We start from the raw sequence: 25839 nt of genomic DNA, 5'->3' as shown, positions 1-25839 counted from the left end.
TAACCTTGCCTGGATTCATTATCAGGGCTTCCTTTAAGAGCAAAGAGAGGCTCACTGCATTGCTACTACTGGGGGCAACCCATGCATTTCAAAATGGATAGCTGGATAACTATATTTTCCCAAATGACTGAAGTAAAATACTGTTGATGTTGAGTATACTCAGTAGGTCAAGCAGCAACGATACAAAAAGCATGAAATATAATGCTTTGGATCAATGCTCACAATGTGGCGTTTGCATATCCCTGATTTGAACTGTACCAGCATTGATGACTGTGCTCTCAGCTCCACAGCCCCCATACTCTGGAATTACTCCCCAAATTTCTTTACGATTCACCTACCCAAACTCTTTTGCAGCTCCATGTATTTTTGTGTTAATTTTTAATGTTAATAACATTCCTAAAGGAAAGGCACAATGTAAGTGCTTAACCCTTTTACTACAAGAAAATTTAACTTTTTCAAAAACAAAAACACAACACCGGAAATCTCCCATTACAGAATTATCAGGTACATATTTATGTCCCAAGAACGAATAACTAGACCATCACTCTCTAGTTCTGGGAACTGATAAAACGAGCAATGTGAATTTCCTAACACAATGCTACACCTGGATTGTTGCCAGGTCCCACAGCTCTAGTGGATCTAGTGCGCTCAGCTATTATTTGGTATGACTTACATTGTATTCAATTGGCTGAAGGCTAGCATTTGTGATATTGAGGATCTCAGGATGAGTAGATGGATAAATTTCTTGGTACTTCTGGTTGAAGTTAGTTGCAAACAGTTCTCTTGGTATTTTGCATTCACACATCAGGCTCTTCCATCTAGGCTGCTCATACAGCATCCTTCTCTCAACAGTTGCTTAACTAGCCACTGTGTTCGGATTCAACAGAGCTTTGATGAACCATTACTTGTAGGATCACACGTTGCTTCTGGAATAAGCCAACTATTCCAATTTGTTCTTGCCCCATAGTATGTATTTCTTGCTTTCTCAAACATTTTTCCTCCCGCAATCTTCTCGCTTCTGATGCAAATCCACAACTTATCCAATGGTCCATTCTTCCAGATTTTCTGTCATATTTGTCTGACTCCATCAGTGTTTCTGACATCATCTTTTTCCACCCAACCAAGGACATTCCTCCAGGATGAAACCCTCAAACCTTATGTCATCTTTCTCCCTTCCCAACTCATCAGTTGTCACACTAAATAAAACATCCACTTCCAGCATAGTACCTTTTTCAGAAGTGCAAAAGTATTATTCGCTCTGTGGCACCGTGGTCCACTCTGAGTCCTCAATACCAATTGCCTGTCCCACAGCACCTACACATTGGCCCTTCCACCTGCAAGCTGTCCAACCCCTCCAAAGGCCACAGGCACAGCATTGAGGTGAAGCATCAATTTACAGATATCACTGGTTACCACTGGCAGGGTTACTGTGCCTCTGCGTTTTGCGTTTACATGATGTCAGCAGACATTCTCTTTTAGGTTTCCTTGCCCAAATTTAAGCTATTGCAGTAATATATCAATGCTGTGAATTCTCAGAGCCTTGGTCTGGATTACACAACATTTCTGATGGATAGGAATGTAATCAGGAATGGGTTGCTCTTACAAATTGAATGCTATCTTACTGACAATCTGTAGAAATGACAATGATGTGGTTCGAGCAGTTTGAGGGACAGCCCTCCCAGTTCTAGCAAATTTGCAAGGAGGATATTGCAGGGTTGACTAAGCTTGGTAGGCCGTTGTCATGTCAGCTTCTGATGCCCTCGCAATCTCTGGTTTCAGTCTTAATGGGCCTTTATTGCTCTATACCAGATTGTCACACACATCCAGCCTTTTAGTCTGGGAAAATGGGAACTAACTTTCATGATTTGGAGACAAATTAATGAAGAAAATATAATTTAAAGAGGAAGAGAAATGCAAAACTAATATAGGATTTAAATTAGTCAGAGTTATTGGCTATTTTAAAAGAAAAAGGCTACAGCAGCTGAGTATAGGAATTAGATCCTTAAACGTTGTTGACAAATTGTACAGTAACAAATGTAGAAAGTAAATCTTTTTCTTACAAATGTCATCGTTTCGATGTAGTCAGGCTCCTTGAGATTTTTCTAATAAACTCACTACACGGGCTTTACGCTTTTTTAAAAAAAAACAAATTTGAATCTCTTTACTTACAATATACTAATGACAAGGCTCAGGAGTTGGACGATTGGTGCTGTACATGATACCACCGCCCAGTAGCAGGTTCCGGGGGAAGAGGGCAATTTAGCCCCACCCACCCGCGCCTTCTCACCATGGCAACTGTCTCGCCCAGAAGTCACCGATAAACCCGGCCCCCTCCCGACTCATGTTTTGGAAGTTCGGTGAATGAACAGAATATCCTTCGACATCAAACCGGGCCTTTCCTCCCCCCCCCATGGCCTTTTTCCGCTCCAGCCTCTCCCGTGCCCTGGCAGCAAACACTGCCCAGGCCAGAGAGACCTGATCCCACCATCATCGAACTCCGCCCCACCGCTCAAACAGACAGCCGGAAGCCCCGCCCACCATGCCCAACCTGATTGGACACGGCCTCCCCGCGAAGTTGTCAATCACGGCCGCCAAACCGGACACGCCCACTTCCCATTGGCTTACGGCGACGTCAATCAGATCGACACGGGCCCCGCCCCTTTAGCTAGCCGCGTCCCCTCTTGGCGCTTCCTCTGTCGGTACGGGGTTCAAGTGGAGGGCGTGCGAGGCCTGAGTGAAGGGGAGCAAGAATAATAGTTATAAAATAAAGCATGTACAGGTAGGGTACATCAATCCCTTTAGCTGTGGGCGGGGTGAGGGGAATTGCCTGACGAGGCCGCAAGCCCGCGGTGGCTAGTACATCTCAACGCAAGTGGGGGGAATACTGATTAGGTAGAATTCCTCTTAAATCTCGCGGCAGCGGTGACCTACCTCCAAAATTAAAATAACGGGAAAAAAAGGGCAAAGAGCGAGCGGCCTGTGTCCGCCAGCTCGGCTGGGCTTGGCCTGGCCTCCCTGGGCCTGTTTACACGGACAAAGCGGCCGGCTCAGCCTGCCCCTGACGTCACACACGGCGCGGCGCCGCCCATTGGCTGCCGGGTGGGGCCGCCGCGTCATCACCAGCACGGGAAACTTTGCTCCTGTCAATCAAAGCCCCTGGGAGAGTAAGGTCACTTGCAGGACTGCTGCTGCAAGCCAGCTGTAGGAAATACTGTATGTCGCTTTTTGTGTGTGAGTTTCGACTGTTGGTAGTGTTATTAGAGCCTCACAGCTGTCACTCTTATGGCGTGGCTAAACCGTCTGGGATGTCATGAAAGGATTGGCTATCTTCAAGTTTTCTCTGGTATTAAATTAAGTTGCCTTACAGAATTGTTATATTGCAAGTAAAGCTGTTCTGGCCATTGTCGAAGAGGATCTTGATTTGGTGCTATTCTCCTGCCCTTTTACCATAACTTCACCAAACGAAGGAACAGTACTCCAAAAGCTTGTGATTTCAAATAAACCTGTTGGACTATAACTTAGTGCCATGTGACTTCTGACCGTCTGCAAGCTATCGGCAAAGATAATCGTACAAAATATTTGTCAAAAGTATGGTTCTATCTTGATATGCATTAGATGCCTATTATCTGTTACACATGGCCACACAAAATATGTGGTAATTACTGTTCACTCAGAGTCCCTGCTGCTACAGCAACATGCACTTTTCAGATATATGTTATAGTTTGGAGGAATGGATGGAAATGGAAAGGGCTTTAATTTTCCCTGACCTCGAAACTTCTGAGGCCAAACATTCTGTCCTCAGTAAAGGGCTCATGTTTGTGTTATTCCACCCCCACCTGAACGAGTTTTATGTCTGCCATGACATGGAACTCTTCTTCCACTGCTTCTGCCTCTGTGCCTCCTTCTTCGATTAAAGACTTCCAACCACCCACCCAGGACACCTGCTCCTGCCTCCAGCCTTCCTCCTCCTCCTCCTCGACACCCCCTGCCAGCCTCTTCCCCACCCTGGACCTTTTTGTTGCTAACTATCAAACCTGCTGACAAAGGCGGGGTGGTATTAGTCATGAGGACAGACCTCTGTCGCAAAGGCTGAATGTCAACTCTCCAATACCATGTTCCATGACCCCAACGTGGCCCATCAAGCTACTGTCTCCCACGCTGTCTACGACCTCTCCGCTTCTGGTGGCCTTCCGTCCACCGCCTCAGGCCTTAGTTCCCCCAGCCCCACACTGCAATTTCTTCCCACACATCAGGCCTTGTCATCACATGGGCTGTTTTCACCACAACATTTCCGCCCACAGTCTGCATTACCAGCTTTTCTTTCTCCCAGGCCTACCATTATTCATTCCTTTGTCTGCTCAACTGCTGTTTTCTCTCCCCTTCCCCCTCACTCTCTGGACAGCATCTCCACCTATCATTTATTCCTTCACCCTTCCCCCACCTCTTCTGTACCACATATGCCAACTTTATTCCAGCTACAGTCGGTTCTTAAGAAGGGTCACTGGACATGGAACATTGACTCCACTTTCTCTCCACAAATGCTGCCAAACCTGTTGAGGTTTCTCCAGCTTTTTCCATTTTGTTTTCTAATAAGTTGTGGTGGCTTTGTGTGTTTTGGGTGAATGCAGAGGTTAAATCATGGAGGGATTTAAATCTGAAGAAGCCATCTAGGTATGTCATTTAGACTAGCGTAGAGGCTGTCTGTAAGGGCATTTTAGGGGTTATTCGTATAAACAAGAATTTCATAGTTGATCCAAGCCCTGTGTCTATGATTTTGTTCGTTATAAAAAATCTAAGTCTACAAACCATCATTAGAGTGGAACATGAACTGTTTACAGAATCTGGTGATCATAGTAGGACTTTAAAGTTGACAACAAAATCCTGACCCGGTCAAATCTCAGTGTAAGGTCATGTGTACGGGAAGCAAGTTAAGGGTTTCTGTATGGTAAATGCATCTCCTAATATGCATTAGCTATCCAGAGGACAAGGCAGTGGATGAGCAGAACATTTCTGTACTCAGAGGCATTCTGACAGGGAAACTTAAAGTGGGTTCAGAAAGAAATGACAGAGTTGGAAGACAGGACATTTGTGTACACCAGCTATCCTGGTGAATCCGCTGGTGGCAGAATTAACTAGTGAAAGGCAGGAGAGGAAAGCACAGGAGGAGAAGTTAAACAGTGGGTGCAGTATTTACAATGTCTGGCTCTTGAGAGTAAGAGTGAGTTCCAGCCTTGATTTGAACAAAGTGCCAAAACCTGGAGAGGGCTGATAAGGCCGAGAGGCAACTGAAGGATAAGGTAACTTACAGGATAACTCAGAGTTGGGTACATGAAGAGATTGACCATGGACCCTATAGGAAATTAATCTGAGAGGCCTGGGCTATACTTTGTTTCATTGCATTAGGGAAGGTGGCATCAACTGGAATGAAGAGAGGAAAGAGCCCAATGATGGGATCCAATATAGTGGAATGATGGCAAGATCCTCTCAGCCTGGTCCACCAAAATCAGTGTGGCCCTTGCAGCAGCAAACATTCATCCAGAGCACCAGGTCTGGCACCATTGCAAGGTGATTACGTGGTGCGCCCTGTGACATTTTAGAGAAGATGCTAGCTGTTGTTTTGAAGCTGATGCACCAACGAGATACTTCAGATTGCTTTGCTAGTATTGAGCTGATAGGGGAGATTAACAACTATGATGTAATGAAGTGAAAAAGCTGAACATGTTCTCATTAGACAGGATGATATACGGAAGCATATCTGCAGTCACTAAGTTGGGGGCGCGGTCAACACCAGTGATCTGAAAGATGTGATTTTCGGTTGCGTTAGGGCAGGCTATTCTTCCACTTAGAGCAGACTCAACAGCTAGCAGAGTGGCATTAGATCTATTTGCAGGCAAGTGACTAAAGACTACTGGGAACCAGACATGATTGTATTTAGTAGGATTTGCCAAAAATAACTTGTTGGGAACTCTGGTAGCCCACAGCCTGCCATACATTAGAATGATAGTGAATGATGGCTCAATCCTGAGGTTTTGACAAACGCCAAGGCAGCAATACAGAGGAACCTGACTCTCAAATTTAAAGCTGGCTGGGAAAAGCAACTCAAATAGAACAGTAAGGTACACAAGATGAAGGGCTGTGTATTGGTTGCCTGTTTCCACGTTACATCAGTGACTACACTTCAAGAAGTAACGTATTCAACGATATTAGGGTTTGGAAAGCAAATTTTTAATGCCAGATATCAGTGACAATCTTGATAATCACATTATCTTTCTGGTCATGTTTCTTCTGTTAAATGTTTGCTTAACCATTAGATCATGATACTCACATTTTTACCCACTGAAGAAAGAAAAAAAATCACATTCACAAAACCACTGATTCACAGAGTTCATGGGAAATGGACAGAATTACAAAGCGTACAGTATTGCATTATTTTGATATAAGACAGGCCATTGAAGAGCTTATTTAGAGCCTGCAGGGAACAACAAAATCTTGAACTAGGGGCACAGTTTAAAATAAAGAGTCTGCCATTCAAGATGTCAGTTTTTTCTCTGACAGGATTTCGGCAATTGGAATTTTCTTTCTCAGAAAGGAGAGATGCCTGGGTCATCGAATATTAGTTAGACAGATTTTTGATTGACAAGTGTTGGTGATTATGGGGAAGAAGCCAGAAAAGTGGAGTTAAGACCACAATCACAAGTTTTGATGGTTTGATATTTTTGAGTAATTTAGACCTGTGGTGATGAATGGCTTTCTCTTATACTGAATTTAATAAACAATGTACAGACAACACTTGGAAACATCACACTCTCTGATGAAGGGTCTAGGCCCGAAACGTCAGCTTTTGTGCTCCTGAGATGCTCCTTGGCCTGCTGTGTTCATCCAGCTCCACACTTCGTTATCTTACATTTGAAGGCAACTGTGCTTTAGCACCTTTTCTGTGCATCAACAGTCCACAAAACCTGAACTGTGACCCTGTATTTGCCTGTGTTGATCATGGGAAGTACTTAAGTGGTAATCTTTACGAAACAGTTGAATCAAGTTGCCATAGTCTTAACACACCGTGGGGCTGCTCTCTCATTTGATAGAGACAACTGGCAGTGATTTAACAAAGCGTGGAGCTGGATGAACACAGTAGGCCAAGCAGCATCTTAAGATGCTGCTTAGCCTGCTGTGTTCATCCAGCTCCACACTTCATTATCACAGATTCTCCAGCATCTGCAGTTCCCATTATGTCTGATGGCAGTGATTTAATCTGAGGGCCGCCACACTTCAAGCGAGGGGAGAGGTTGAGAAGGAAATTCCTTCATTGTAACCTGAGCTGGTGCAGGAATTGAACAAGTAACAATACACCACAGAAACGGGCCCTTCAGCTCTCCATGCTTGTGCTGACACTGCCTTCACTTGCAGCATCTGTATCCTTCTATTCACACACACTTCATGTGTTTGTCCAGGTGCTTCTTGAGTCCTGCTATTGTGTCTGCTTCCACCACCTCCTCTGGCAGCGTTTTTAGGCACTCACCACACATTGTGTGAAAAATTTGCCTTGCACATCTCTTTTGAAATCCACTCCCTCCCCACTTACACACACCCCTTAAACCTATGTCCCCTAGTAATTGATCCCCCACCCCGGGAAAAACCCTCAAAATCCTCACTTTCAACTCTATCCATGTCATTCACAATTTTATAAACATCTATCAGGTCGCCCCTCAACGTCCTGCATCCCAGTGAAATCAAGTCCAGTCTATCCAGCCTTTCTTCATAGCTAAAATCCCCCATTCCAGGCAACCTCCTTGTAAACCTTTTCTGTACCCTCTCCGAAGCATCCGCATCCTTCTGGTAGTATGTTGACCAGAACTGTATGCAGTATTCCAAGTGTGGCCTAACTAAAGTTCTATAAAGCTGCAGCATAACTTGTCTAACCATGTAGTCAGTACCCTTTCAATGAAGGGAAGCATGCCATAGGCCTTTTTTTTACTACCTTATCTTCCTGTGCTGCCACCTTTAGTGATCTATGGACCTGCACATCCATTTTCTTCTGTGTATCAATACTTGTAAGGGTTCTGCCATTCACTGTATAATTTCCAGCTCAGCTGTACTTGTCCTTTCATCACCTCACATTTCTCACATCAACCCTTGCTGTTGGCATCACACTGCTTCGTAAACCAACTGTCCGGCCATCTGAGCTAAACTGAGTACAGTAGTCTGACTGGAGATTGTTACTGCAACAAGACTAAAATAATATTTAGTTTGTTATTGACTCATCAGCTTCCAATTCGAGGAAGGACAGAATATTTTCTGAAGTCATAAGGAGGGTTTGTGAAAGCAAGAAAGTGCTATCAATGGGAGATTTCCTCCCCTAAATATAAATGAGGAAGTGACATAAAGTCAAATTTAGCAAAATGTAACGCGTACAAACTCGTGACCTGGCGTGTCATTGAGAATCGAGAAGATACACAGAAATTACTGAAATGGACAATTCTCATTCTGTAGCTAAAGATAAACTGTACAATCAAATAGCATCACACTCGTGGTTTGTTGAAAGAATTAGAACTGAAATGAGGAAGGTACCAAAACACCCACAGAAAGGAGGGGGTGGGAAATGGACTTTTGGTAGAGACGAGAAATTTCAGAAATGTCATTAAAAGGAAGTGGAAATAAATGAAGCCACAGATGCTAAACAACAGCAAGACATTTCTTCATCATTTAATATATAGAAGGTAGTCAGGGGTGCGATGAGAAACCTAAAGATTGCCAATAAAAATTAAGATTAAAAAAATGGCCTGGGGAGGTTGTTGACTTGCTCGCCGAGCTGGCTTGTTTTCATTCAGGCATTTCCACACCATGTTAGGTGACATCATACGTGAGGCCTCGATGAAGCAATGTTTTCTACTCCTCTTGGAATTTATACTGTCTGGTCCGTTATGATGAGTAGCATCATTTCTGGCTTTGATCTGTATAGGTTTGTAAATGGAGTTCAATTTTATATGTTTGTTGATTGCATTACAGGTGGAGAACCATGCCTATAGGAATTCCCATTTATGTTTGGCTTGGGCTACTATGGTTACTTTACCCTGCTGGCTTTAACTGATTGTCTGAGTCTACTGATATTGAGAAGAGTTTGTCATGCCATTTTGCTGGTAGCAGATGTTCGTGTACTCTGATGGCTAGTTTCCTTCTTGTCTGTCTGATGTAATGTTTGTGTCAACAACCTCACAGACAATCTATGCTACAAATCTTTGCCAAAACTTTAAACACCTACAGGTGTAACACACTACAAATTGCCCAGCAATGCGAAGCCTTTGCCAACCGACTGAGCTCTACGACAACAACTCCACTTTCTCCATGAATGCCTCAGGACGCAGGTATTACCCCACAGCGTGAAGTACAAACCTTCACGCAACAACCCACAGGCATATAAAATAGCTGAACAGAACAGACGCAGAATGCTACGGGTAATAATTAATGACGCGCGTAACTGACTCCAAAGTACGAATGCGAAATTTTGTGCCAAAAATCATAGTATCTAAACACTATGGACCAGCAGTGGACTACAGCCCTAGAACAGGCCATTACCATCAATCAACACAAGATCAAAACTAAGAAGAGACACAGGCTACAGGAGAAATTTATAATATTGTTCCACCAGAAAGACAGTGGCAACAACAAACTGGACACATGGATAAGAAACCTATCCTGTAGACGACTCTCAGAATCTTGAGAAAGCTGTCTTATTACGCAGACTGAACTACAGCTACAAAGATACAAACAGAACAGACTTCATGGCCGCCCTGGAGGCTTCATTAAAAGACAACAGACAACAGACCCATAAATGAAACACAACATGCCCACATTACACAGAAGGAACAAAGGAGACAACCTGAACATATCAGAGAGAAAACCACTAGATAAACTCAAGAAAGGCAGGAACATTATAACTTTACCAGCAGACAAAGGGCACATGACCATCATTACGAGCAAACTAGACTATGTTAAGTAAGAGATAACAAGGTGTAGAGCTGGATGAACACAGCAGGCAAAGCATCATCAGAGGAGCAAGAAAGCTGACGTTTCGGGCTAGACCCCCTGAAGAAGTTCAGTAAGCACAAGCATTACTCGCAGATACAACCACTTCCCAACAGGTGGTGATAGACCCAACACCGCAGCTAGGTAATAGGATCACCCAGACACCGAGATAGTAAGAACTGCCGATGTCAGAGATAACAACAGTGTGGAGCTGGAAGAGCACAGCAGGCCAGGCAGCATCAGAGGAGCAGGAAAGTTGGCATTTTGGGTCAGGACCCTTCAGAAAAAAAATGAAGAAGGGTCCCAACCCAAAACATCAACTTTCCTGCTCCTCTGATGCTGCTGGCCTGCTGTGTTCCTCCAGCTCCATGCTGTGTTATACCTTAACACAAAGTGGCCAAGGACCTACAACAGAGATTGAAATACCAAGTTGATGGATCACCTCATTCCATCCGCTCAATCTAAGAATTCCTCAATACCCTCAAGAACAAAAAGTCAGCGATGGCGAGATTACGGTATCCATAGACGTCACAGCTTTATTCACATTAATTGAAATCCCACTGGCCAAAGAAACAGTGGCCACATTACTAGGGGAAGCAGCAATGCAGACCAGCAGCCCCGTTATCAATGACAACATACTTAAAATACTAGACCTGTGCCTCACCACATACTTTGTCTTTAATGGTCAATTGTACAGACAGATCAACGGTACGCCAATGGGGTCACCCATCTCAGGACTCATTGCAGACGCAATCATGCAATGACGAACACACCACACTCTCTTGCATTCAACCTAATATGTGTATGCGATGACACATTTGTCATTATTAAACACAACAAATTAAAAGAGACCCATGACCTCATCAACAGTGTATTCACAGGGATTAAATTCACAAGGAAGAAGAAAACAACAATCAACTTCCGTTTTTGAATGTTAGAGTTGGACGTACGACCAACGGGGAGTTCCAAACCTTGGTATACAGAAAAGCAATCCACACTGATAAAATTCTCAACTTCCACAGCAACTACCCCAACACCTACAAACAAAGTTGCATTAGGACGTTAGTTAAATGGGCCATGACACACTGCAACACTCCAGAACTATGCATGGAAGAGGAAGAGCACCTATACAAAATCTTCGCTATGAATGGATATGCCCGCAAATTCATCTGCAGATGCCCACTAAACAGACAACAACAGGAGGACACAGTGTGCCGTAACACACTAGCCGCACCGCCCTACGTCAAGAACATCAAAACTGACAACAAGACTCCTAAGACCACAAGTAATCATGGTAGCACATAAGCCTACAGCCACTCTACGACAAACAGTCACAAGGATTAAAGACCCCATTCCCACAACATGCAGAACGAATGTGGTTTACAATATACCATGCAACGACTGCCACAAACTTTACATTAGACAGACAGGAAGGAACATCAGCTAGCAGCAAAACAGCACAACGAACTTTCCTTAATATCTGTACACTCAGACAATGACGTTTAATCAGTTTAACTGGAACAAGGTAACCATAGTAGTCCAAGCCAAACATAGACATGCACGGTAATTCCTAGAGGCATGGTTCTCCACCTGTCATATAATAGACAAACGTATAGAATTGGACCCCATTTACAAACCCATACAGATTAAAACCAGAAATCACAGTACTCACCATAACGGACCAGACAGTATAAATTCTAAGCAGAGTAGAACAACTGTGCTGCATCGGAGGGCTCACTGATGATGTTACCTAGCATGGTGACAAAATGTCTTAACAAAAGCAAGCCAGCTCAGCGAGCAAGTCAACAGACTGATACTTAATCCGAGCTACAGATCTTTGCTAAAACTTTAAAGACAATGGCCTGGATTTTGCAATAGCAGATAATTGTTTCTGAACTGTAGAGGGGAGTTGCACTTTGGCAACCCTGTAGAATCCTGAGCTCAGCATCATCCTGATTGCATTGACTGGGAAACTTAAAATTCTGCTTGTGCCTGGAAACCTCTTGAAAAATTAAATTAAACTGGAGAATTTGGAAGTTTCTACTGCAGTTAAGTAAGTAGTTACTCAGGAAAAGTCAGTCAATTAAATACCTAGCCTAACCCCTGCATAACTATTCAACTGATCCCACAACATAGTTCACACACCCCCAAAGTACTCTTCCCCAGATCCCTTATACTCCCACATCCTGACCCCATACCATCCTACTCCCCTGGGAGTGGACAGTCTCCTCCTCACTGCATGATCTAACTTCTCGCTACCCACTGGACCCAACAACTCCTGCTCCTAGCATTCTCCTACGCACTTCAGACCTGACTGGCGCTGCCGCCGGACCAAGCAACTGCCTTCCTGCAATCCAACCCAACACCTGTTTCTTGCTACCAGACTTGACATCCCTTCCTGGCCTCCCTGAAACCCAACTGCTTGCTGCTTGCTACTGGACCTTGCTCTGGTGGAAATGTCACCACCCTCCGGACATTGACGCTAATTCCACACCTCCCCCCACCACTGGAACCCAATAATCAATGCTTACCTTGACATAAGACCGCGTTAACGGATGTCCAGGTGAATCCATGTCTGATGTGGAAGGTTTATTTTGTGTTTGGATGGAGGTGAGGGGTGAGATGTCGGGGCAGGTGTAGCACTTCCTTTGGTTGCAGGGGAAAGTGCCGGGGGAGTGGGGTTAATGGGGAGTGTGGAGCAGACAAGGGAGTTACAGAGAGTGTTGTCCCTACGAAAGGCAGATAGGAGTGGGCAGGGAAATATATCTTTGGTTGTGGGAGTTGGATTGTAGGGGCAAATGTGGCAGAGAATGATACGTTGAATGTGAAGTTTGTTGGGGTGATTGTGATTTGTGGGATCTGGGTGTCATTGACTAGGTCAGCATTTATTGCTCATGCCTAATTGCTCAGCAGGTGATTAAGAATCAACTAATACATTGCTGGGTCATGTATACATCAGACCAGACAAGGATAACAGTTTCCCTGCCTGGAGCACATTAATAAACCAGATGAGTTTTCCAACAAGCAACAATGGTTACATCATTATCATTACATTCCTAATTCCAGAATTTTTGATTGAATTTGAAATAACTCCACAAAGACTGGTATCCCGTCACCAAGTCACCCTTCATTTACACGTGCATAGTACATGACACTGACCCAGCTAGCTCACAGCCAGCTTCGAGATTGAGCAGAGCTCCTGACAATCCTGTTTATATCTATCAGCCAGGATTCCCTGATTGGACCACTACATCCCTCCCTGTTCAAGTCCTGGGACACAGACTGTTTCTTTTTCCTGTAGCTTCTCTGAGGTGATTTTGCACCAGGTCTAGCTCCTCGGACTCTTTCTTGGATACTGGCAGCATATACTGGACCGTAGCCTGCCTCTTGCCCCCAGAGCATCTCGGCCGTAACTCTTCTTTTTTAGGTGGTGATGGTGTTGAGGCTGTGACATCTGCCGTGTCCATCTTGTCTTCAGAGTTTGCTGTAATGCTAAAGAGAGGGGGAAAACAACAATGAGCTGGCTGTTCTGGGTATGTTTTGCTCCTACACGATTTGCAAGACTCTAGCTTTGATATAGTCCACTTGTTTGTTCAGGACCATCTCTCCTACCCAAACTTTGTACATCATAGAACCTGACCCTGCATCAATCATGCTTGTTACCCATGCTGGGCCATTCCCATGGTTTTGACATCAAACTTATTCACCTGAAGTAAACTGCGTCAGTTGTTTAGTCGTTTAATGCTTATGTCAGCATTAGCGTTCCTGATGCTGTTTCACCCTCCTAGAAGGCCTGGGAAGATCAGATTTAACCCGGTGCTGAGTCTTCTCCACATTAGCAACCCTGCTGGAGCTATCCCTGTAGTTTCATGAGGAATGGTCCTATAATCAAACAGGAACCCAGGACAGTTTGGCATTGAGTGATGCTGAAGGCTGTTTCTTTAAACCTGCCATCCAAATTCAGACTACTCTTTCTACCATTGGGTGTTGAATAGTATAGAGCTGTCCTTACATGCTGAATCCCATTCAAGTTTAGGAAATACTCAAATTTCCTGTTGGTAAGTGATGGCCCATTATCTGTGACCAACACTTCTAGGATCTGTATATCACAAAAAATGCTCGCAGCTTTTCAATTGTTATCCCTGTGTTTGACGAATGAACTCTGTGTATGTGCAACCACTCTGAATGGACGTTCACAATGGCTAAAAACATGGAGCCCATGAAATGACCAGCATAATCAACATGCAATCAAGTTCCAGAGTGTACCCAGCCATTCCCATGAATGTGGGTCAGCTGCTGGCAGTAATCTTTATCTTTGTTGGCACTCTGGGAAATGCCCCACTAACACGGTTATGTTGGCATCCAATCCTGGCCACCAGACATAACTTCTTGCCATTTTGGAAACCCTTGGATGAGCCTGGTGGAATTCAGCCAGTATCTGGCACTGACCTTTGCTTGAGACAATCACTCTTGCTCCCCTAAGAATATGCCGTCCTCTATGGTGATCAGGTCTCGCTTGGTCCAGAAAGGTTTCAATTCTGGTAGTGATTGCCCTTTTGTTACCCCCGTCAACACCAGCTGTTTTAGCTTTGAAAAGGCAGGATCGTTTTGTGTCGACAGTCTGATATTATCATCAGCGTCTGGAAGGGTGTCTACCACATCAGAATGGACACTTTCAGTGCCGGCACCACTGGTGGTGTATCTGTCAATGGGAGATATCTCAAGGCATCCACATTTGTCACTTGGCCTCTTGACAATGTTCCAACTTGTAATTCTACACACTCAGACCAAGAGCCCACCACTGAATTTGACTTGAAGCTATTGGAGGCACAGCCTTGTCTTACTTAAGTACCCTCGCAGGGATGTGTAGTCTGTTACTATGACAAATTTACATCCATAAAAGGTATTGGTGGAACTTTCTCACACCAAAGATGACTACCAAACTTTCCTTGTCTAACTGGGTGTATTTACATTTGGTATTAGCAAACATGAAGGAAGTATATGCTATTGAGAGTTCCTCTCCTTTGGGCCATCGGTGAGCCATCACTACCCTGATACTGTATAGGAAGCTATCACATTTCAGCACCACATCTTGCTTGGAATGGTAATGTGTCCACACCTTAGGCAATGATAGCTGCTGCTTCTCTTACCTAAAGGCTACATCTTGGCTATGAGTCCATTTCCAAGGTTGACCCTTTCTCAATAGCAAATGTAACAGTGTCAGAATGGAGACCAGGTTCCGTAAGAATTTTCTGTAATAATTTACCAACCCAAGGAAAGATCTAAATTCTGGTACAGGTATGGGAGCTGGGGCACCTTTGATTGTCCTTACTTTATCTTCCAATGGGTGTAACCTGCTTTTGTCGACTCTGTAGCTCAAGTAGGTCACTTTGGGTGCCTGGAATACATACTTTTCCTTTATAAGGAGTACACCCGCCTTGGAGAATCATTTAAGAACCATATCCAAGATCTCCAAGTGCTCTCTATTGGTCTTCCCAGTCATTAGCACGTCATCCAGATAAATGGCAACCTGGGATGGACCTGTAAAATGCTCTCCATTACAGTGGCTCAGATCCTCAAGAAAATTTTAACCATTTGGCTGAAGCTTGGCTTTGTTTTGGGGTTTTGCAGGGTGCTGACCTAGGATCCCTCTTTTGGGATATGTTCTAAATTGGCCTGATGAGGGTGTCCATTTTCATCAACATATCCTGTAACTGATAAACTCCACTTGCCACATTTTCTAATGACAAAGCCAGTTGTAGTGCCTGTTTGAAATCCAGATGGCTTCAGCTAGTAGGCGCTTTTGCATGGTCACGTTATTAATCCCACATCCAAACAGTCTCTTGGCATCTCGCTTAGTGTTAAACTAAAATCACATGCCTCTGCCAGTCATCTTAACCTCATCAAAAGTTCTTGTACGGATTCCCCTGGTTCTTGAACTGTTGAGTTAAACTAATAGCATGTAAGAATTAAAGGAGGCTTGGTGTTGTGATTTCCTCAGTTAAATCTGTCAATTCTTGAAAGGCCTTAGTATTTCGTGCTTCCGGGAAAGTAAGGCTTCCAATAACTGAAAGGGTTCTGGGTCCATGAGTTGTCAGGAGAATTACTTGTTGCTTTTTGTCTGCCCCAATGTCATTTGCCTGGAAGAAATAATGCATTCTTTCCACATACTGGGCCCAGTCTTTGATGGCAGGATCAAATGAGTCAAGCTTCCTGAATAGCAACACGATGCTAGAAATGCTTACCCCTGTCTCGAAGATGACTATTGCGAGTGAATCTCTTCAGAGACATGTTTTTCTGTTGGTGCTCCACAAAGGCCGGTATCCCCTTACCAAGTCACCTTTTATTTACACATACATAGTAGATGACACTGACCCAACTAGCTCACAGCCAGTTGCTAGAGTGAGCAGAAGCCATGACTCGCTGATTGTACCAGATTAACAGCCCTAATCAGGGAACTCACAATCTATGATACCTACCTGGCTGACCTTGTTCCAGTCACTGCAGAATTCAAATTCTACCTTTTGGCTATTTGGAATTCAGGCATTATCTGGGTTGCTGGATTAATAGTCTCATAATAATATGCCTAAACTGTTGCCTCCAAGGCAATTATGTATTATATTCAGCCTCTTGGTTTTAAAACATTAGTATAACTTCTAAATAGCTGAGGACAACACTCAAAATATATGGATGTAGCAGGTGAATCCATCCCTGAAATGCTGAAATTACTTCAGAAAATCCACTCACAGAGTAAACAAATCTTCAGGCTTCTACTGTAAAAAACATGGAAGGAAATAGTGTGGTACCACTCCTCCAGTCACAGCATAATTCTCTCCCTTGTTTGCTATTGATAGGTTCATTGTGAATAAATTAGCAGTAAAGCTGAGAGAGAACAGCTTGTGGTTGGAGGAGCAAGGCAAGAGGGGCTGCCAGGCAGGGTTGCAAGGCCAGTAAGGCTTTGGTTGTGACGGCCAGGTGCAAGGTTGTGTTGACCCTTACGTTGACTAGCTTTGTGTATTTATTGTCATGTACTACAGTTCTTTTCAAAATCAAAATTGTCATAATACACTAATGTCCTGTCAGCGTCTATTGCTATATTTTGCGTTGTGATTTCAGTTGATTGACAGCAGGCTGTTAAGATGTTTTTTTGAAAACTTGAACAACAGATCTCAGCATCCTCTTCCATCAACTGATTAATTGACACTCTGCCTTGATGTGGAAATAGGAGACTAGTAAGATCTGCCACTACCATCAATGTATGGTTCTATTTTCATAGAATCTGTACAGTACAGATAGAGACCATTCAGCCTATTGGGTCTGCACTGATCCTCTAGAGATTCCTATTCCTGTAACCCTACATTTCCCATGGCAACTCACATAGCCTGCACATCCCTGGGCACTATGGGCAATTTAGCACGACCAACCCACCTAGCCTGCACATCCCTGGGCACTATGGGCAATTTAGCACGGCCAACCCACCTAGCCTGCACATCCTTGGGCAGTAAGGGCAATTTAGCATGGCCAACCCACCTAGCATGCACATCCCTGGGCACTAAGGGCAATTTAGCATGGCCAACCCAGCTAGCCTGCATATGTTTGGACTGCAGAAGGAAACCAGAGCACCCAGACAAGACAGACATTGACATAGGGAGGACATGCAAACACCACAAAGTCAGTCACCCAAAGCTGGAATCAAACTGGGGTTTTTGGCACTGTGACAAAGCAGTGCTAATAACTGTGCCACCACGCTGTCCTTTTGTTATGACAGCTGTAGCTTTTTAGAATACTCGACAGAGTTTTAAAATACATTGCTCAAAATACACAAGGCTGCTAGGTGAAATCACCCACAAACCCTCCAAATATCTTAAAAAATCCAATCACATTCATAACAAATGGGAGAAAAGTCACCCCCATCCATCTCCATGAATGAATAAAAAGGAAGTCTAGGTTGTTACTGAAACTAAAACCAGTGACAAACACTAATGTTTGAATGAGGCAATAACCCAAGAGGAAATAATTTGTTTTGGGAATTAAACTCTAGCTTGAATGTCCAGAGAATGGTGTTAAAACCACTTCTGTTTTCGATCTGTGTTCGTGAAACTAATACAACTGGTGAAGACCACAGATGATACTAAACCAAGAGAATAGTGTTTCATCAACTGTAGTTTACTGTTCTTCGCCCACTTGTCACCCCATGAGGCAAATTTGTGCTGACAGATAACTTGTGCCCTGCTTCTTTGTTGCTAAAATTGGCATTTCTTTTAAACTGTAATGCAATGGGCATTAAACTTACTATTATTGAACCAGCAAATTCTCAACTTTATTTCCTGATACTTTGAAATTTTATTTGTTCAGACCATTTGCATTTTGTGTTTCTGGTAATTCAGAAAGAGCTTTATTTTTTTCAAATAGTAGTGAATCCAAAACCAAACACGAGAGTCTAAATGTGTACACCCGCAAGGGAGTAACTGGCTTGGAATTTGCATAACTAGCTGGTATGCTGGTTCTTTCGTTCCATTTCTCTTGCCTAAGGTCATTTTCTCAATGCCTCCACAGTAGATTAGGTTAGATTCCCTACAGTGTGGAAACAGGTCTTTCGGCCCAACAAGCCCACACCGCCCCTTGGAGCGTCCCACCCAGATCCATCCCCCTATAACCCAGCTAATCTACACACTCCTGAACACTATGTGCAATTTAGCATGGCCAATCCACCCAGCCTGCATATCTTTGGACTGTGGGAGGAAACCGGAGCACCCGGAGGAAACCCACACAGACACAGGGAGAATGGGCAACCTCCACACAGTCACCCGAGGCTGGAATCGAACCCGGGTCCCTGGCGCTGTGAGGCTGCATTGCTAACCACTGAGCCACCGTGCTGTAGAAACCCAACTTCTTAAATCTGCTTTACATTTCAAAATGCTGGAGCCAAGTTTACACACAGAGGTTTCATATCAAATGCACATGGCTGATTGGTTAGCACTACTGCCTCACAGGATTAGGGACCTGAGTTTAATTCTACCCTCAGGTGTATGTGGAGTTTGTATGTTGTCCCTGGGTCAGTGTGGGTTTCCTCTGGTTTCCTCCCACAGTCCAAAGATGTGCAACTTAGGTGGATTGGTATTGTTGAAGTGTCTAGGGATGTGCAGGTTAGTTGTATTAACTCTGGGAAATGCAGGATTACAGGGATAGGGTAGGGTGTGGGATGCTGTTGGGAGGATTGATGAGGACTCAATGGGATGAATAGCTTGCTTTCACACTGCAATGATTCTATAATCCTTTGTAATGATAGTACAAGGATCACAGTGAATTTTCTCTTAGCACTGGGGTAGGGGTGACCTGTACCAGAAGGTCTGAATACACCAAATTTGGAGAGGAACCAGTATTCCTCGCAGGGACGTTTGGTAGTGCTGCTTAAAGTTGAGTGGAGGGAGCTGGGAACCAGAGCAGCAGGTCAGCAAGTAGATGGATTGAGGAGAAGGTGGATGTTAGGACCAGTAAATTGGAAAGAAAGGACACTCAGAGACAGGTGAATGAACATGATGGTACGAATGGGCTGAAGTACATAGGTAAGGCAGATGAGCTTAGAGTCTGGATCAGTCCATGCGGCTATGATATTTCTGGCCATTGCAGAGACTTGATTGAGAGAGGGACAGGACTGGCTGCTCAACATTCCAGGGTCTCGTCATTTTAGATGAGACAGAGGGGAAGGTAAAAGAGGTTGAGGAGTTGGGCATTACAAATCAGGGAGGGTGTTACATCTGCATTTAGAGAGGACATCATAGAGATTCACCCACTGAGGCAATGTGGGTAGAGCTCAAAAATAAGATGGGTGCAACACTGGTTGGATTACACTACAGGCCTCGCAACAGCCACTGAGACATTGAGGAACAAATATATAGGCAGATTATGGAAAAATGCAATAGAAACAAGGTGACTTTAACTTCCCCAATATTGGCTGGGACTTCCTTACAGCAAGAGGCTTAGGCAGGGCAGAATTTTTCAAGTGCATCCAAGAGGGTTTCTTGAAACAGTATGTGGATAATCCAAATAAAGGAGAGGCCATACTGGAGCCAGTGTTGGCTAATAAGCCTGGTGCAGGTGACTGACCTTTCAGTGGGAGAACATTTTGGAAACAGTGATCACAACTGCTTAAGTTTCAAGATAGCTTGAACAAGAATAAATCAGGACCTCACAGAAAGGTACTAAATTGGGGGAAGGCAAATTACATCAGTATTAGGCAGGAGCTAGGGAGTGTTAATTGACAGGGGCTGTTATCATTCAAGTTCACATTTGACCTGTGGGTATTGTTTAAGACCTGCTGGGGAGAGTTCGAAACTGGCATGTTCCCGCGAGGAGGAAGGACAGGATTGGCAAGTTAAGGAACCTTGTACAATGAGGGAGGTTGTGAATTTAATCCAGAGGGAAAAACAAGCATATGTAAGGTTTAGGAACCTAAAATCAGACAGGGCCTGTGAGGAGTATAAGGAAAGCAGGGAACTCAAATAGGGAATTAGGACAGCAAGAAGGGGCAAAGAAATGACCTTGGCAAGTAAGGTTAAGGAGATTCCTAAAGCATTCTAGACATCCATTATAAACAAGATTATAAACAAAATTTATTAGCGTTTTTCGAGGAAGTCTCAATGAGAGTGAATAGAGGGGAACCCAGTAGAAGTGTTATATTTGAACTTCTAGAAGGCATTCGACAAGGAACGTTACAAAAAGGTTAAATCATTAAGACGAGAGCTCGTGGTGTTGGAGTTCGTCTATCGGTCATGGATAGAGAATTGGCTAACGGGCAGGAAACAGTAACTGGGGATATGAGGTTCTTTTCTAAGTTGGCAATCTGTCACTGTTGGGGTTCCACAGGGATCAGTTCTGGGACTGTAAACTGTTTAAAATATATATTAATAATTCAGAGAAAGGATGTGAATTTACTGCTGCCAAATTTGCAGACAACACAAAAATAGGTGGAAGGGCAAGGTACAAGAGGATACAAACAGTTTGCAGAGAGACAGTGATAGTTTAGGTAGAATCATAGACTCATACAGTGCAGAAGACGCCCTTCAGGCCATCAAGTCTAAACCAAAAATAAGGGGGTAAAAAGTTGGCAAAATGTTGAGGAATGTTGTGAAAAAATATGGAAGTTTTCATTTTGGAAGCGAGAACAAAAGAGTATTATTTAAATGGAGAAAAACTGCAGAAAATAGTAACACGAAGAGAGTAGGGCACATGTGCACAAAACACAAAACACTAGCAGAGATAATAGGAACTGCAGATGCCAGAAAATCCGAGATAACAAAGTGTAGAGCTTAATGAACACAGCAGGCCAAACAGCATCTTAGGAGCACAAAAGCTGACATTTCGGGCCTAGACCCTTCATCAGAAAATCAGAAATGCTAGCACACAGGTACGGCAAGCAATCAGGAAGCCTAATGGAATGTTGGCTCTTATTTCAAGGGGGCTGGAGTGGAAGAGTAGGGAAGTCCTCCTACAGCTGTACAAGGTGTTAGTGTAAAACAACATCTGGAGCATTGTGCGCAAGTTTGGTCCCTTTGTTTAAGGAAAGATGCCAATTCATTTGAGGCAGTTCAGAGAAGGTTCACTGGGATGACACCTGGTATGGAGGGATTGTCTTATGAGCAAAGTCTAAACAGGTTGGGACTGTACCCACTGGTGTTTAGAAGAATGAGAGATGATCCTATTGAAACATATCAGATTCTTAAGAAGCTTGACAGGGTAAATGTTGAAAGGACATTCCCACTCATGGAAGAGTCTAATACCAGAAGGCATTGTCTGAGAACAAAAGCGTCCCCAATTTAAAACTAAGGTGAAAAGGAATTTCTACTCTCAAAAGTGTTGTGAGTCTTTGGAACTATTTGTCATAGAGATTGGTGAGGGCAGAGTCCATGTGTATATTTAGGGCTCAGATAAAGAGATTCTCAATCAGGGGCAAAGACAGGAAAGTGACATGAAGAATGTCAGATCAGCCATGATCCTAATGAATCATGCTGCTGGCTCAAAGTGCCGAATGGCCTACTCCTGCACCTATTGTCTATTGTCTATTGGCAGAGCTGACTCAAGCTGCCAAATAGCCAACTCCTGTGCCTATTTCTCATAGTCTTATGGTAATTTGCACCTATTGTAATCATGCAATAAATGACATAATGTTGTTAAGATAATTTCCCAAGACTCACAAATACTTCCTATGACTCAATATTGAATGGAGGAATCCACCAGGGACTGTTTAACATTTACTTCAGAAGAGTAGAAAGAAGAATTGGTAACAGCACACTACCCCAACTATTATCCAATAGCGTTGGTTCCACAACACATATAATAAAACCAAGTAAGAAAAATTCAAATTACAACGTCTAAGTAGAAGAGTACTGATTGCAATTAACTGATAAGGGATCTATACGGAGTAAACAGGAAACAAGAACTGACAGGAAAAATGTCATGGAATAATGGTTGATTTAAGAAATAAACTTTTTAAGTTTTTGGAAGACAAGGGAGATGGAGAATATGTTTAAACAAAAAAAAAGCAAATACATGATGCACATCAGGTGAACACTCCAACAGAGATCGAGGCAAGATACAATAAGTTGAGAGGAAAATTTAATAGAAAAATAAGCTTGGCAAAGAAAATGTGAGAATAGGTATGTGAGGAATAAGAGGATAACTGGGGTAGGAATAGGGCCAGTCAAAGACAGAAGTGGGAAGTTGTGTGTGGACCCTGTGGAGATCGGAGAGGTGCTAAACGAATATTTCTCATCTGTTTTCACTCAGGAAAAGGAGAATATTATAGAGGAGAAGACTGAGTTACGGACTACTAGAATTGAAAGGATTGAGGTTTTTAGGAGAATTGTTATCAATTCTAGAAGCTGTGAAGGTAGATAAATCCCCTGGGCCAGATGGGATTTTTCGGAGGATTCTGTGCAAAGCTAGGGAGGAGTTGGCGGAGCCTTTGGCCTTGATCTTTGAGTCATTATTGTCTACTGGTTTAGTACCAGTGGACTGGAGGATTTCAAATGTTGTGCCCTTGTTCAAGAAGGGCAATAGAGATGACCCAAGTAATTATAGACCTGTGACCCTTATGTCTGTTGTAGGAAAAGTTTTGGAAAGGATTATAGGAGATAGGATTTATAATAATCTAGCAAGCAACAATTTGATTGGAGATAGTCAACATGGATTCGTCAAGGGCAGGTCGTGTCTCACAAACCTCATTGAGTTTTTTGAGAAGGTGACCAAGCATGTAGATGAGGGTAGGGTAGTTGACGTGGTGTACATGGACTTCAGTAAAGCCTTTGATAAGGTTCCACATGGTAGGCTATTGGAGAAAATACGGAGGCATGGGATTAGGGAGATTTAGCAGTTTGGATTACAAACCGGCTTTCTATAAGAAGGCAACAAGTGGTGGTTGCTGGAAAATATTTAGCCTGGAGTCCAGTTACTAGTGGTGTGCCTCAAGCATCTGTTTTGAGACCACTGCTGTTTGTCATTTTTATAAATGACTTTGACGCAGGCATTGGTGGATGGGTTAGTAAGTTTGCAGATGACACTAAAGTCGGTGGAGTGGTGGACGGTGTGGAAGAATGTTACAGGTTGCAGGGAGACTTGGATAAACTGCAGAATTGGGCTGAAAGGTGGCAAATGGAATTCAATGTGGATAAATGTGAGATGATTCACTTTGGGAAGAATAATAGGAAGGCAGAATACTGAGTCAATGGAAAGATTCTTGGTAGTGTGGATGTGCAAACGGTTCTTGGTGCCCATGTACATAGATCCCTGAAAGTTGCCACCCAGGTTGATAGTGCTGTTAAGAAGGCTTACAGTGTGTTAGGTTTTATTGGTCGAGGGATTGAGTTCCAGAGCTGTGATGTCATGCTGCAACTGTACAAAATGCTAGAGTGGCCTCATTTGGAATATTGCGTGCAGTTCTAGTTGCCCCATTACAGGAAGGATGTGGAAGCATTGGAAAAGGTGCAGAGGAGATTTACCAGGATGTTGCCTGGTCTGGAAGGAAGGCCTAATGAGGAAAGGCTGAGGGACTTGGGTCTGTTTTCATTTGAGAGAAGAAGGCTAAGAGGGGATTTAATAGAGACATACAAGATGATCAGAGGATTAGATAGGGTGGATAGTAAGAGTCTTTTTCCGAGGATGATGACGTCAGCTTGTACAAGGGGGCATAGCTACAAATTGAGGGGTGATAGATTTAGGACAGATGTCAGAGGCAGGTTCTTTGCTCAGAGAGTGGTAAGGGCATGGAACCCCCTGCCTGCCAATGTAGTTAACTCAGCCACATTGGGGGCATTTAAACAGTCCTTGGATAAGCATATGGATGATGATGGGATAGCATAGGGGGATGGGCTTAGATTAGTTCACGGGTCGGCGCAACATCGAGGACCGAAGGGCCTGTTCTGCGCTGTACTGTTCTATGTTCTATATGTTCTAATAGAATAACAATCAACATAAAAGGTCAAAAACAGCAATTGCTGCAGAAACTCAGCAGGCCTGGCAGCTTTTGTGGAGAGGCAACAAAGTTAACAATCTCAGTCTATTGACCCTTGTTCAGAAATATTAGCAGTTCGGAAAATGTGATATTTAAGGTACTGACAGGGACTGGGGAAAAAGGAGTGAGTGGATAGCCAAGAGAATCATTTTCATAACCGCATGAGTCCTTATTACCACTGAACTTTTCTCAAGTATAATTACGTTTGGAAAAATTTACAACCAATTTGAGCAAAGCTAAGACCTAATCGAATTGTCCCAACCTAGCTTGCCCTAGTAATGAGGATGGATACAAGCAAAGGTTTCGTGAAAAGCTCGGGGAAAATAGAATAGAAACTCCAGTTGAGATGACAGATTGAAGAAGTTGGAACTGTTCTCCTTGGTGAGGAGAAGGCTGAGAGGAGATTTGATAAAGATTTTCAAAATCATGAGGAGGCTGAACAGAGTGGATAGGAAGAAGCCATTGCTGCTCGTAAAGGAGAAAAGAATGAGAGGGCATAGACTTGAAGCGCTGTGCAAATGAAGCAAGGGAGATGTGAGAAAAAACTTTCACAGTATGAGTAGTTAGGGATGGAATGCACTACTTAGAGATGTGGTGGAGGCAGATTCAATTGAGGTTTTCAAGAGGGCATTAGATGGTTGCTTTGATAGAAATGGTGTGCCTGAATATGTGGAGAAGGTAGGAGATTAACACTAGATAACAGAACACGATGGGCCAAATATCCCCTTCATGTCCTGTAACAATTGGAAATGTAGCTCAGTGGTAGAGTGTGTGTTTTGCATGTATGAGGCCCCGGGTTCAATCCCTGGCAGCTTCAGAGTTGGAATTACTTTTGGGGTGGCACGGTGGCTCAGTGGTTAGCACTGCTGCCTCACAGTGCCATAGACCCGGGTTCAATTCCACCCTCAGGCAAATGTCTGTGTGGTGTTTACACGTTCTCCCCGTGTCTGCGTGGGTTTCCTCCCACAAAGATGTGCGGGCTAGGTGGCTTGGCCATGCTAAATTGCCCATAGTTTTTGGGGACGTATAGATTAGTTGGGTTATAGGGGGATAGGATCTGGGTGGAATGCTCTGAGATTCAGTGTGGACTTGTTGGGCCAAAGGGCCCGTTTCCACAGTATAGGGGTTCTATGAATTCTATGAATAAATAGAAAAATGGAGGTAGTTCTGCATGTTATCATTCACAGATGGTAAAGGAAGTACATACTGTTGGAAGGGGAAAATACATAGTGATATAGCTAGGCTGGAGATTTTTAATGCAACCAAAAAAAATCACTCAAATGTTATTGAACATCCTAATTTAAGTA

The 25839-nt window shown here is 43.6% G+C and overlaps 2 protein-coding genes across 10 annotated transcripts in view; one reads left to right on the top strand and one right to left on the bottom strand.

The window, feature by feature from the left end:
• Positions 1-3085, bottom strand: part of zfand6 (zinc finger, AN1-type domain 6) — a 38864-nt gene extending 35779 nt beyond the window's left edge. For 4 of the 9 annotated variants that reach the window (XM_059639284.1, XM_059639290.1, XM_059639289.1 and 1 more), the window contains exon 1: positions 2061-2166. In XM_059639284.1, coding sequence (XP_059495267.1) covers positions 2061-2069 — 9 coding nt within the window. In that variant the 5' untranslated portion in view covers positions 2070-2166. The other 5 variants (XM_059639285.1, XM_059639292.1, XM_059639286.1 and 2 more) reach the window with 5 other exon arrangements.
• mthfs (5,10-methenyltetrahydrofolate synthetase (5-formyltetrahydrofolate cyclo-ligase)) overlaps positions 2661-25839 on the top strand; it is an 88457-nt gene continuing 65278 nt past the window's right edge. Inside the window, exon 1 of the mRNA XM_059639293.1 lies at positions 2661-2779. The gene's annotated coding sequence lies outside the window, so the exon portion shown is untranslated. The remainder of the gene's footprint in view (positions 2780-25839) is intronic.

Source organism: Stegostoma tigrinum, chromosome 33, assembly GCF_030684315.1.
Source record: "Stegostoma tigrinum isolate sSteTig4 chromosome 33, sSteTig4.hap1, whole genome shotgun sequence".
Classification (NCBI taxonomy): Eukaryota; Metazoa; Chordata; class Chondrichthyes; order Orectolobiformes; family Stegostomatidae; genus Stegostoma; species Stegostoma tigrinum.
The sequence above is the reverse complement of the archived record's forward strand: the minus strand, read 5'-3'. Positions and strand labels throughout refer to the sequence as shown.